The sequence below is a fragment of the Cervus canadensis genome, chromosome 21, assembly GCF_019320065.1.
Source record: "Cervus canadensis isolate Bull #8, Minnesota chromosome 21, ASM1932006v1, whole genome shotgun sequence".
In the NCBI taxonomy this organism is placed as follows: Eukaryota; Metazoa; Chordata; class Mammalia; order Artiodactyla; family Cervidae; genus Cervus; species Cervus canadensis.
The window spans coordinates 16,639,348-16,652,368 of NC_057406.1; the positions used below are offsets into that span (position 1 = coordinate 16,639,348).

At 43.8% G+C, this 13,021-nt stretch overlaps 1 protein-coding gene and 1 non-coding gene across 2 annotated transcripts in view; both read left to right on the top strand.

Moving 5' to 3' along the window:
• The window catches only part of LOC122423346 (antigen WC1.1-like), a 51,759-nt gene extending 44,569 nt beyond the window's left edge, over nt 1-7,190 (top strand). Inside the window, exons 9-16 of the mRNA XM_043440302.1 lie at nt 3,438-3,479; nt 3,567-3,881; nt 4,137-4,169; nt 4,733-4,870; nt 5,262-5,354; nt 5,622-5,669; nt 6,182-6,325; nt 6,950-7,190. Of these exons, the coding sequence (XP_043296237.1) occupies nt 3,438-3,479; nt 3,567-3,881; nt 4,137-4,169; nt 4,733-4,870; nt 5,262-5,354; nt 5,622-5,669; nt 6,182-6,325; nt 6,950-7,095 (959 nt within the window). The 3' untranslated portion in view covers nt 7,096-7,190. The remainder of the gene's footprint in view (nt 1-3,437; nt 3,480-3,566; nt 3,882-4,136; nt 4,170-4,732; nt 4,871-5,261; nt 5,355-5,621; nt 5,670-6,181; nt 6,326-6,949) is intronic.
• Nucleotides 7,191-12,536: 5,346 nt separating this feature from the next.
• On the top strand, nt 12,537-12,646 carry LOC122424167. Its single transcript, XR_006264352.1, has one exon. It is a non-coding gene; the product is annotated as a U6 spliceosomal RNA (small nuclear RNA).
• Nucleotides 12,647-13,021: the final 375 nt, after the last annotated feature.

The following is a 13,021-nucleotide window of genomic DNA, read 5'->3' on the forward strand; positions in this document are numbered from 1 at the left end:
AAGTCTTTAATCTATTTTGAGTTAATTTTTGTGAGTGATGTAAGCTAGTGGCTCCGTTTCATTCTTTTGCATGTGGCTGTCCAGTTTTCCCAAGGCCATTTACTGAAAAAACTGTCCTTTCCATTTCATTCTTTTGCATGTGGCTGTCCAGTTTTCCCAATGCCATTTAGTGAAAAAACTGTCCTTTCCTCATTGTATATTCTTGACTTCTTTGTCAAAAATTAATTGATTGTACAAATGTGGGTTTATTTCTGGGCTCTCTATTCTGTTCCATTGATCTCTGTGTCCATTTTTATGCCAACAACATACTGTTTTGATTAATATAGCTTTGTAATATAGTTTGAAAACAGGAAGCATGACACTTCCAGCTTTGTTACTCTTTCTCAAGATTCCTTTGGTATTCAGTGTCTTTTGTGGTTCCATGAAAATGTTAGGATTGTTTGTCTGTATATGTGAAAATATCCATTGAAATTTTGGTAAGGATTGCAGTGACTATGTCGATTGCTTTGGGTAGTATGGGCATGTTAATAATATTAGATCTTCCAATCTATGAGCACAGAATATCTTTCCATTTATTTGAGTCTTCTTCAGTATCTTTCATCAATGTCTTATAGTGTTCAGTGTACAGGTCTTTCGCTTCCTTGGTTAAATTTATTCCTCAATATTTTATTCATTTTCATGCAAATGCAAATAGAATTGTTTTCTCAGTTTTTCCTTATGGCAGTTTGTTGTTAGTACATAGAAAGGCAACTGATTTTTGTATATAGATTTTTCATTCTACAACTTTACTGAGTGTATTAGTTCTCATATCTTAGGTGAAGTCTTTAGGGTTTTCTATATATAATATCATGTAAGGGAGTCTCCTTCCTCATGAGTCTGATGGTAAAGAATCCATCTGCAATGCAAGAGACCCGGGTGTGATCCCTGGGTTGGGAAGATCCCCTGGAGGAGGGAATGGCAACCCACTCCAGTATTCCTGCCTGGAGAATTCCAATGGGCAGAGAAGCCTGGCAGGCTGCAGTCCTTGGGGTAGCAAAGAGTCAGACACGACTATATGCACTTTTCACAGTGCATATAGTGTCAGTTTTGCGTCTTCCTTTCAGATTTGGATGTCTGATTTTCTTTTATTGCCTGATGGATCTGGATGGGACTACCAAAACTAAGCTGAATAAAAGTGGTGAGAGTAGATAATTTTGTCTTGTGTTTGATTTCAGAGGAAAAGCTTTTGGTTTTGTACAGTCAAATATGATGTTAGCTGTGACCTTCTCATATGGCCTTAATTATATTGAGATGCAATCCTTCTATAACTACTTTGTAAAAGAGTTTTTATCATAAATGGATTTTGAATTTGTCAAACATTTTTTCTGCATCATTTGAGATATGATTTTTACCTTCATTTTGCTTATTTGGTGTATCACATTGATTAGGTTGTGAATGTTGAACTATCCTTGTATCCTTGGAACAAACATCACTTGATTATGGTGTATGATTCTTTTAGTGTATTGTCAAATTCAGTTTTCTAATATTTTGTTGAGGATTCTTGCACCTATATTTATCAGAGTATTAGACCATAATTTTCTTTTCTTGTGGTGTCCTTCTCTGGTTTTGGTATCAGAATAATGTTGGCCTCATAAAATGAATTTGGAAGTGTTTCTTTCTTCTGGTTTTGGAAGGGTTTGAGAAGGCTCCACCACTAAATACTGTTACATTGGGAACTGGGATTTTGAAAATAAATGTTGAATGAAATAAATAAGTGTTGAGGAGGGCAACAAATAGTCAAACCATAGAACCTTACTTCCTTCAACATTTCTCTCTGTTTCTCTCTCTTCTTCCCTCCCCCTTCACATACACAAACACACACACCCCATTCAGGTACACCTTGAAAGGTATGCTGGATGTTGCCTGAAACCTATAGCTAAGAGAATGTGGGGACAGATACTTCAAAAGCAGAGGCTCACTCCCTTCCTTGCCTCTCTTTTTTCATCTCTTTGTCTTTTCCATTTGAAAGCCAAAGAGGCATAAACTATTAGACCTTTTATTGATGATATTTTTCCTACAATTAAACACTGAGAATTGAGAGGTGGTAAAGTCTTTGACCATGAAAATGACCTTTGACCTCACAAAGGTCCCACCATCATTTTCTCAGAGGTTCTCTGAGTAGAGTGGGTAGGAGGTTTGATAGGATGATCTGGAAAGGAGATACAAATTTTGATACTTTATGACAGGTACTATTTACGCTTCTGGTTTTTTGTGTTGCTTTGAATTTGTATTGATTTCTCTCAGCTTCAATTCTTTTATATATACTTTTCAGTCTTTTGTTTATTATTTCTGCATCTTCTCAATACAAATTTTTCTCAGTAGGTTTTTTTTTTTTACTCTATTGCAAAAATTTTTGCCTTACTCTGTGTACATATGTGTGTACATATATCTTCTTAGAATTCTACTAAGTCTTTCCTGTATATTTCCTTTTTAAGAGATTCCTAACCAACACTATGGGCTTTTCTGGTGGTTCAGACAGCAAAAAAACTGCCTGCAGTGCAGGAGACCTGGGTTCGATTCCTGGGTAGGGAAGATCCATCAGAGAAAGGAATAGCAATCTACTCCAGTATTCTTGCCTGGAAAATCCTATGGACAGTGTAGCCTGGTGGGCTGCATTCCATAGGTAACAAACAGTCAGACATGGCTGAGCAACTAACACACACACACATAACCAACACTGCATTGTAGATCAATTATCTTCCAATTAAAAATAAATTTAAAAAAAGAGTTTCCTTTTACAACACTAGTCTTCACTTGCCCACTTGATACACTGAATAGTAGGTAAGAGTAGCTTATAATCTATCTAATAACTTTCCATTAAAATTATGTATGTGAGATTTTGAATATAAATTAACTGTTCTTCTGGGCTGATTATTTTAATATGAGCTATTATCATAGACTATTTCCATTCATTTATATTTGGTTTACTATTTCACTGATTAGTGTGAATTTAAAGTTTTATTTTACTGAATTTTATTCATCTATTCATTCATTCAATAAATATTTATCAAGCCCCTATCTAGGTATTTAGCAAAGGTTTTCCATAGATATTTGTTGAATGAGTGCCTACAATGTGCAGGCACTGTCCTGACAGCAGAAACATGGCATATATAAGATACACAAGGTCCTTCTTCTAATGGAACTTCCATTCAGAGGGGTGTGTGTGTACATTTGAAGATGTCTGTGTTTATATTTGCTGTGGGAATGTGAAGACTGATAAACAAGTAAATATTTAAGGTAATTTCAGCTGGTGATCAGATGCAGTGAGTTTCAGCCCAGGAGATAATAAGCCTGTGTTTTCATGTGTCCTTTGCACTGAGTCAGACCTTAGATAATCTTATTTGGGGACAAGACCACGCCCAGCTGTTCCTGATCCACTGTTTCCCTGTTGTTTGCAGGAAGAAGACCCAAGAGCTGTCCAGCTGCTGCCCCCTGCACAGGTACGTCAGCCCCGCCCCCTCCCCAGGGCTCCCAGGGGCTCCTTCCTCCCACCAGGGGAGTCACAGGAGGGGCTGCTGCCTTTTCAGACAGAGAGAAGCTCCGGCTCAGGGGAGGAGACAGCGAGTGCTCAGGGCGGGTGGAGGTCTGGCACAGCGGCTCCTGGGGCACCGTGTGCGATGACTCCTGGAGCCTGGCAGAGGCCGAGGTGGTGTGTCAGCAGCTGGGCTGTGGCCCGGCCCTGGAAGCCGTGCGGGCCGCGGCGTTTGGCCCTGGAAACGGGAGCATCTGGCTGGACGAGGTGCGGTGCGGGGGCCGGGAGTCCTCCCTGTGGGACTGTGCTGCGGAGCCCTGGGGGCAGAGCGACTGCAAGCACGAGGAGGATGCTGGTGTGAGGTGCTCTGGTGAGTGAGGGGCTCGGGGTCCGTCCTGGGTGAGCTGGGGCAGCACAGGGGCAGTGGGCTGGGCCGGGCGTGGTGGGGAGTTTGTGTTCAAAGAGAGTCCAGGTGCTGGGCCTCTGATCTAGGACTGGGGAGCTGGGAGGACTGGAGCCTGGTGTTGTGGAGACTGGGGGGTGATTTCAGGCTCAGGAGAGAAAAATGGATTTGCCCTGCTTTCTAGCCAATTCCCTTTCCTCACACTGCTGTTTTTCTCTTTAGGTGTAAGGAAAACAGTACCCCCGACTGCAGCAGGTACTGTGAAACCCATGGGCGGGAGAGAATACTCAGGTCTGGGGGCCTGTTCTCTGGGCCCTCTGACAGCTCAGGAGAGGAAAGAGCCTGAGGAGCCCTGGCTGGTGGGGAGGAGCCCAGGGCGATATGTTGGGGGAACTCCTCTGCCTTGGTTCCTGGGGCCACATTTTTCTCATAACTGGGATACTAGGGAGATGGGTCCCTGTGTTGCAGAATCTAAGGTTCTCCCACCTGCCCCTGAGTGTTGCTCCTCATCAGTGAGGTGCGGGTCCCAGGACTGTTTGACGCTCTGTCTCCTGAAGCCCAAGGAGAAGAGATGAGCCGGGTCCTCAGAGGCTGTCTCGGCAGGGCAGCTCCCTGACAATCCCCAGCTCTGCCTCGGGGCCACACTGGCCGAGTGGAGTTGACTCATCTCAAGATGAGACCTGGGGGAGCCAGGTCACTGTCAGTGCACTTGTGTCTGAGGCTGGGATGCCATCGTTTGGAGCCCCTGGAAATGCTGGCACAGGGGGTTTCTCTGTGCTCAGGACCTTCTCCACACCCTGTTGCCTTGTTCTCTTTAGGGTCCAGACCAGCTTCAAGTCCTCTCCCTGGCTTCTTCTCCCTGGCTGGGGTCCTCTGCCTCATCCTGGGGGCCCTTCTCTTCCTGGTCCTCATCATCCTGGTGACTCAGGTGCTCAGATGGAGAGCAGAGCGCAGAGGTGGGCTGCAGGGGGAACTGGGGACCAGGGAGCGTGTGTGCAGGCAGGAGATGGGGCAGGTGTGAGGAGGGGAGCCTGGGCCAGGTCTCTGTTCTGAATCTGCAGAACTCCATGTGCTCCGTGCTGAGCTCTAAGGCCTGAGTAGACAGAGGTTCTTAGGACTGGGGCGTGAACTCTAATAAGTCATAGCCTCTCCTATGAGACCAGACAGAGTCGGAGCTGACCTGTGAATTCAGGTCAGACGAGCGGAGAAGGTGCTGACACGGTGCACGGGGTGGGAGATGATGCCGAGGTCCAGGCAGCCTCCATGTGAGCATCGGGGAGATGATAGTGGGCCGGTTGGACTGGGGTGTCTGGGGTGGCACCTCTGACCTGCTGGGGGATCTCTCAGCCTTATCCAGCTATGAAGATGCTCTTGCTGAAGCTGTGTATGAGGAGCTCGATTACCTTGTGACTCAGAAGGAGGGTCTTCTGGGCAGCCCAGGTGGGTGTCTCTGTCTGCCCTCCTGGGACCTCTGGTTGTCACACCCACTGGGTGTGCACATTTTCTCAGCATCTGCAGACCCGACACATTCCCCAGGTTCACAGAGGCGGCTCTCCAAAGTGGCAGGATGGCCTCTCACAGCCCCGTGAGCCCCCAGCCTCTGTCTACACTGCAAGAGCCAGTCCCATCCCTTCTCAGCTTTAACATTGGTCCTGTGGGTGTGGGAGGGTCATTCTGTGTGTTGTGTGATGTGTTTCTCCACTTTAGGCTTCCTGTCAGATGGTGAGGACAACAATGACTCCAGATCCGCTCCAGGTAATAGAGGTGGACCTGCTTCAGCTGAGTGTTGTGGACGAGAGTTTCCCTCCTCATAGAGAGGAGATGTAAGGGGAAGAGTCTTCCTTTGATGGACCAGAGGGATCCCTTGTGTCTAGATAGGGTCTGTCCTTCTCCTTCTCTGGGTGTTCTGTGATGTCTCACATTTGGGGCTGGGCTGTCTGTGTTCAGAATCACAAGAGACACACAATGGCTTTAAAAATAACATCTGTAAAGCACAGTTTGTCAAAATACTTTAGTAATGCTCAATGGTGGGAGAGTTGCTTTGAGATACATGTTTTCAATCAGGAAATATTAAGATATGTAAGGTCATGTTTTGGTTTATGGACACATCAAATTGAAACATGGTCTTAGAGAAAAAAATCTTTTAAAACAAGGAGTGACAGGTGCCTCTATTTAGCAGCTGAGAAATCCTGTGTCAGAAGGGATCTTAGGTATTTCCAGACCAACCCACTTAGTGTGGTTTCATCTGACCCTTGCTCTGCGCTCAGAAGCCCCAGATCAGAAGACCTATGCCCTCGGTGAGGATTATGATGATGCTGAAGAGGTACCGGTACCTGGGGCTCCTCCTGCCTCTCAGGGGAGTGAGGAGGAAGTGCTCCCAAAGAAGGAAGATGGGATGACATCTCAGACAGGTGAGTGGAATTAGCTGATCCCCTGTAATCTTTGGTCTCTGTCCTGGAAAGGGTGAATTTGAACTCAATGTCCAGCCTCTGTACAGTTTCTCATGCATTTGAGAATCTCACGCATGGGTAATCTCATGCATTTGATGGGCTTCCCTGGTGGCTCAGATGGTAAAGAATCTGCCTGCAATGCAGGAGACCTGGGTTTGATCCCTGGATCAGGAAGATCCCCTGGAGAAGGGAATGGCTATCCTCTCCAGTATTCTTGCCTGGAGAATCCCATGGATAGTGGAGCCTGGCAGGCTACAGTTCATAGGGTTGTTAAGAGTCAGACACAACTGAATAACTAGCCCTTCACTGCCTGGAGGCAGGTCTTCTCAGAGCTCCTGTGTGAGCACAGATCTCCTGTGATGCAGGGTTTCCACATGAGCTGAGACCCCAGAGACCACATGGACTGGATCTGAGAGGACAGCTGGGATCCATCCTCGCTGTAACTGATATGAGATAGTCTGAGCCTCCCTGCCCACCCCTGGGTCCCAGGGATGCTTTGTCATCACCACTTGCTTAACTTGCTTCCTCCTCCCTGTCTGGCCCCCTTGTCTCTGTTCTAAATCATACCTCTCTTTCCTCTTTCAGGCTCTTCTCTAAGTGTCCCTAGAGGAGAAGCTGATCCTGGGGAAGGAGAAGAGAGCCCCTGGCTGCTCCAGGGGGAGACTGGGGACCCTGGGTACGATGATGCTGAAATAAGTGCCCTGGGAACATCCACAGTGACTTTGCCATGATGTTGTATTAAATATAAGATTATGCCACAGATATTCTAACTGCCTGTATCTCAATAGAATAGTGCTGATCTGTGATTGTGTTTTATGGAAATTGCTCAAAATGAAATATTCTGAATAAAGTAAAAAATTTTTTTGCTTTATTAATTATTACCAAGTTCCGTGTCAAATGTTTTTAGGGGATTGGCTCTCAAACACCATTTTCCTCAAAGGAAATACAAGATGAGTGCACTGCCCTGTTTTCTCACCTCCTTCAAAGGCTATTGAGGGCATGACTTAGCCCAGGAAGACAGATGCTCCAGGTCATTCTTACTAATAAAAAGCACCTAAACTTGGTCCACATTCACACTCTCCTTCCTAGCAAGATAAATTGTCAACCAGAAAATATAGTCAGAACCTGGTAGAGTTATTTTATTTGGTGGGAATGCTTAGGACTCTAAGCCCTGGAGACAGCATCTCAGTAGCTCTGAGAAAATTGCTCCAAAGAGGCAGGAAGGGAAGTCAGGCTGTATACAAGTTTGCAACCAAGGGAGCAGGAAGTCTGAACATCAAAGATCAGGTATCAAGTTAAGGAATTTAGCATGCTATGTATGGGAAGATGCAAGCCTCTGGTCTCACTGAATTCATTCCTTTCATATGCAGCTTAGCTATCTGGGGCCAACCCTGTTTCCTTGTTCACCTTAAGGAGTGGCAGATGGCTGCTTCTTGCATTTCCCCAGCTCCTCAGCAATCACCATGGGGAATGGGAGCACCCCTGGATCATAGTCTTGGGATCCCTCATTCATATTTGGAGGCCAGAAATCGCTGATGGTTGTTACATTTCTTGTTGATTGATATGGCAGGAGATATTTTCATTTCACAAACTCATGGTAAAAACCCAATCCTGAACATTCCTCTGTGTTCTTCCCTGAGATGTCACATCCCCTGTTTTTAACCTATTCTTGGGCACCAGACTTGGATGAGAGTTTCAAAGTAGGAGTTTGCTGGTGGGAGAGAATGGATACAGTTTTCCTTATCCTGCTTAAGAGTTCATGGGTCAATTAAAACTCTAACTCTAGGTAACTACCTCTGCCTTTTCATCTCTCATTCTTAGGTTACTTTATCTGTTTATTCCTCAGGTAGATATAGATTCCTCCTTGCTCTTTTCCCATGTCTAGTTGTTATCAAATCCTTATGAATCCATTCTTTCCATCCCTGTCTACTATTTCTTCAGAACGTTCTCATTTCTTGTCTGTTCAATTATCTAGCCTTCTGAGCAAATTATATCAGCTCATATCTCTCTCTCAGTTGATGGATGGCAAATGGTGCTCACCCACACCCTGTATCCACGTGGGAGAAGAGGGCAAGAAAGTGGAGACCTAGGCAGAGGGGATTCAGAAGAAGGGACAGATGGGAAAATCAGGTATGTTTGTCTATTTATGTTTCAAAGATGTGGATGGAGGGGTCTGATATGACTGAATTCTTAAAGGAAGAATTTCAGACCAATGGGCTCCTCTGAAGATGTACTGTTTCAAGATTGCTTTAATCTGGTTACTACTGAAAATGTAAACGTGATCCTGCTGTGATTCTTCAGGGTAGAGAGAGCTGTCATGTAGGAGCGGCCAAGTAAAGATTACATTTCGGAACACCACCCCTCCCTCCCAAGTTCAATTGTGGACTTGTGGAGAGGTTGGTGAACTAATATAAGACCTGAGAGTGATGGCCTTGTTGTGAGTTGAACCCACCCAGTTCCTGGCTCATGGCTCTGCATGGTGTCCAGGGCTCTGACCTACAGTCACACTTGCAGTCTTCATAGTTCTAGGCTGTGCTTGGGGATGGGAAGGTGCCCAGGACTTCTCCCAGGGCAGCTTACATGGCTATTCACCATTGGGAAGTGATGAAATCAATGACATATGATGAAAGAAATAAAGAATACCCACCGAGAAGCTCAGAGAACTCAAAAAAATGCAGATAATGGAATTCAGGAAAAGTATATGTGAATAAAATAAGATTAAAAAGTTATTTATTATCATTATTATTATTATTTTTAATTTTTGATTTCACTGGTTGTTTGTTGATGCATGTGGGCTTTCTTTAGTTGTGGCAAGCAGGCACTACTTCTCTTTGTGGACAGCAGGCTTCTCTATGCAGGGGCTTCTCTTGTTGCGGAGCACAGGCTCTAAGCACAGAGGCTTCAGTAGTTGCAGCATGCCTGCTCCTATTTACAGTTTGTGGGACCTAGAGCATGGACTCAATAGTTGTTGGGCACAGGCTCTTGCATTACTCTGCGGAATAAATTCAGTGTTTTTTTTTTTTTTTTTTTTTTTTTTTGTACAGAGACCAAAATCATAAAAAAGGAAGCAAACAGGGAGTTTGCTGATGCTTTATTGATTAGGATTCAATGCTTTCACTGCCGCGCATGAATTCTATTCTGATCATGGAACTGAGATCCCTCAAGCTGTTCAATAGGCAGAAAAAGAGAAGGAACCAAACATAAATTCTGTTGCTTAGGATTACAGTGAATGAAATGCAACAAAATAAAAAATGCTACAGAGAGCATCAGCAACAGCAGAAGAATCTTTGAGGCAGAAGACAAGACAATTGAAATTACCTAGCCAGGGGACAAAGAAGAAAAAAAGACTGAAAAGGTGTGAAAGAAGCTGTGTGAAATATGGGATAACATTCACAGAAACAACCTGCACATTATTGAAGTCCCAAAAGGTAAAGAGAGGGAGAAAGGGACAGAGATTGTACTTAAAGAAATAATACCAGAAAAGTTTCAAATCTGATGACATTTAGACATCCAAATTCATGTAGCTGTCAGGGGAGTGTGTAATTTCCTCAGTTCTGTCTTGTCACAACAAAAATTTGAAGCGACAGGCCAGTGTTAAAGCCCTTGGACAGACCGTGTCACAGCTCTCAGACAGATCAGTGTCACAGCTCTCAGACAGACCATGTCACAGCTCTCAGACAGATCAATGTCACAGCTCTCAGACAGATCAGTGTCACAGCTCTCAGACAGACCGTGTCACAACTCTCAGACAGATCAGTGTCACAGCTCTCAGACAGATCAGTGTCACAGCTCTCAGACAGATCAGTGTCACAGTTCTCAGACAGACCGTGTCACAGCTCTCAGACAGACTGTGTCATAGCTCTCAGACAGATCCGTGTCACAGCTCTCAGACAGACCGTGTCACAGCTCTCAGACAGACCATGTCACAGCTCTCAGACGGATCATGTCACAGCTCTCAGACGGATCAGTGTCACAGCTCTCAGACGGATCCGTGTCACAGCTCTCAGACAGACCGTGTCACAGCTCTCAGACAGACTGTGTCACAGCTCTCAGACAGATCAGTGTCACAGCTCTCAGACAGACTGTGTCACAGCTCTCAGACAGATCAGTGTCACAGCTCTCAGACAGACTGTGTCACAGCTCTCAGACAGATCAGTGTCACAGTTCTCAGACAGACCGTGTCACAGCTCTCAGACAGACTGTGTCACAGCTCTCAGACACATCAGTGTCACAGTTCTCAGACAGACCGTGTCACAGCTCTCAGATCAGTGTCACAGCTCTCAGACAGGCCATGTCACAGCTCTCAGACAGACCGTGTCACAGCTCTGTGTTGCAGCTCACTTTTATTTAGAAAATAAAGGAAAATACATCGTCGATATGTGAAGGCATGATGACCCAAAAGACATGAAGAGAAGAGAGAGAGTGAGAGAGAGGGGGGGAGCAAGCAAGAAGAGAGAGCAAGAGAGAGAGCAAGAGAAAGACTCCTGGCCCCTTGGCTCCTCTTTTCATATGTTTTTATTTTTCCTCCCCTGGGCTGTTTGTTCTACCTGAGGTGCTCACTTTGGTCCTCGGATCTTCCTTTGTTCTATTTTCATGGGCTTTTCCCTTCCTTGTCTTTTAGCCACCGCCATTTTGGACTGCTTTTTCCTTTTCTAACTACCTAACACTGCTGATAAGTCACCCCTCAGAGTTCATTCAAAATGATCGTCTCCAAGACACATTGTTTATAATCAAGACAAAGAGAGACTTTTAGAAGCATCAAGAGAAAACCAAATACTCACAAAAAAGGAATTCCCTTAAGAATATCGGTGGACTTCTCAAAAGAAAACTGGCAAGCCAGGAGAGAAAGGGATGATATATTCAAAATGATGAAAGTAAACCTGCCAGCCAAGAATACTTTTCTCAGGAAGGTTGTCTTTCAGAAATGAAGATGAGATAAAGACTTTCCCAAACAAACAACAGTTAAGGGAGTTCACCAACACAGGTTTGTCTTACAAGATTGCTGAGCGGAGTTCTTCAAGCTAAATGAAGGATGGTAGTTATTATATGAAAGAAGTGAAAACAGACAACAGACTTGTAAATGTAAATATGTAATCTAATACAGAATTCTCTAATACTGAATATGGTAGTATGCTAAAAAACCAGTTAGCTCTAGTCTAAGGGAAGTATTAAAATAACTACAGAGAAAAATATTTTGTTAGTGATATACAGTATAAAGAGAGGCAAATTCTGACATCAGAAACAGAAAGTACAGGAGGAGATCAAAAGGTAGAGCTTTTGTATGTGATTGAAATTAATTTGTTATCAGTGTAACATAGACTCTTGTGTCTATAAGATGTTTTATGTGAGCCATTGTGGCAACAAAAATGTGAAAACCTATAGTAGATTCACAAAGAGTAAAGAGAAAAAAAATCAAAGCACATCATTATCCAAAATCATCAGTTCACAGTTCTAACTGTTGGACACAACAGTCGAATTGTCTTGGTCTCTACAGCATCCTTCAAGATCAGCCCCAGAGGACTCTCCTTTCACAAAATGAAAGACTATTTAGTCTGTTTGTTATGACAAGCCAAAGAACTCTTTCTGCACCTCATCTCCTTCCTTATATCATACAGATGGTGCAGCTGTACTTTTTTAATTGCAAATTTTCTTCTGGTGATATTCCTATGTGGCTTTAATTGAAAAATTGCCAAATGATAAGTCATCCCAATACCCTGTCTCCTCTGTTGGGTCTGATTAAGACTTAATAAGAAGGCACATGTGAGTGTGTTGTGGTTTGTCTTGTGTAGCCTTAGAGATAGAGATTTGCAGAGTTCATTGTGATGTATCTGGTGGTGATGTGCGTCTTCTTTTTGAAAATCAAATTTTGCCCTGTTAATTGCTGAAAACATTTGCCTTTAAACCAAAAATATCAATTAGCTAAATGATGTCCTCAACAATAGTTCTTTATATTTAAGATAATTCCTCTTAAATGTCTAGCATAGTACCATTCAGTCATTCAATGAACATTAGCTGAACATCTATTAAATTATGGAGAGTGGAAATACACACACAGGTTTAGTCTCACTCCGATCCTGGGCCCTGGAAGGGCCTTAGCAGATACTTGCAGCCTGCAAGAGCCTTGGGTATCATACCCAGATGTGGAAAGATTTGATGATAATGAAAAGAGAATGTGGCTCTCGCTTCGGCAGCACATATACTAAAATTGGAACGATACAGAGAAGATTAGCATGGCCCCTGCGCAAGGATGACACGCAAATTTGTGAAGCGTTCCATAATTTTTACGTGTAAATCTATTGCTGATTCATGTCAATGTATGACAAAACCCACTGAAAAAATAAATAAATTAATTAATTAATTAAAAAAAAAAAAAAGAAAAGAGAATCTGTTCACAGACTTTTAGATGTTAAAGAGGAACACATTTCTCCATGTTTCCAGAGATCTTAGGCTGGTCTGCAGGCTGGACTCAGCTGCACCAAAGCTCCATGTGTAATAAAGCATCAGTTCATAGAGTTCTAGTCTGAGCAATCACTCAGTCTTTGAACTACGAGGGCCATCCCAGTGACATTTATCTTGGGTTTAAGAGGTTTAAGAATGACCACCTACAAGAACTCAGTAGTTCTGGAGTTGGTCATTACATCAACTCTGAACAGAGGT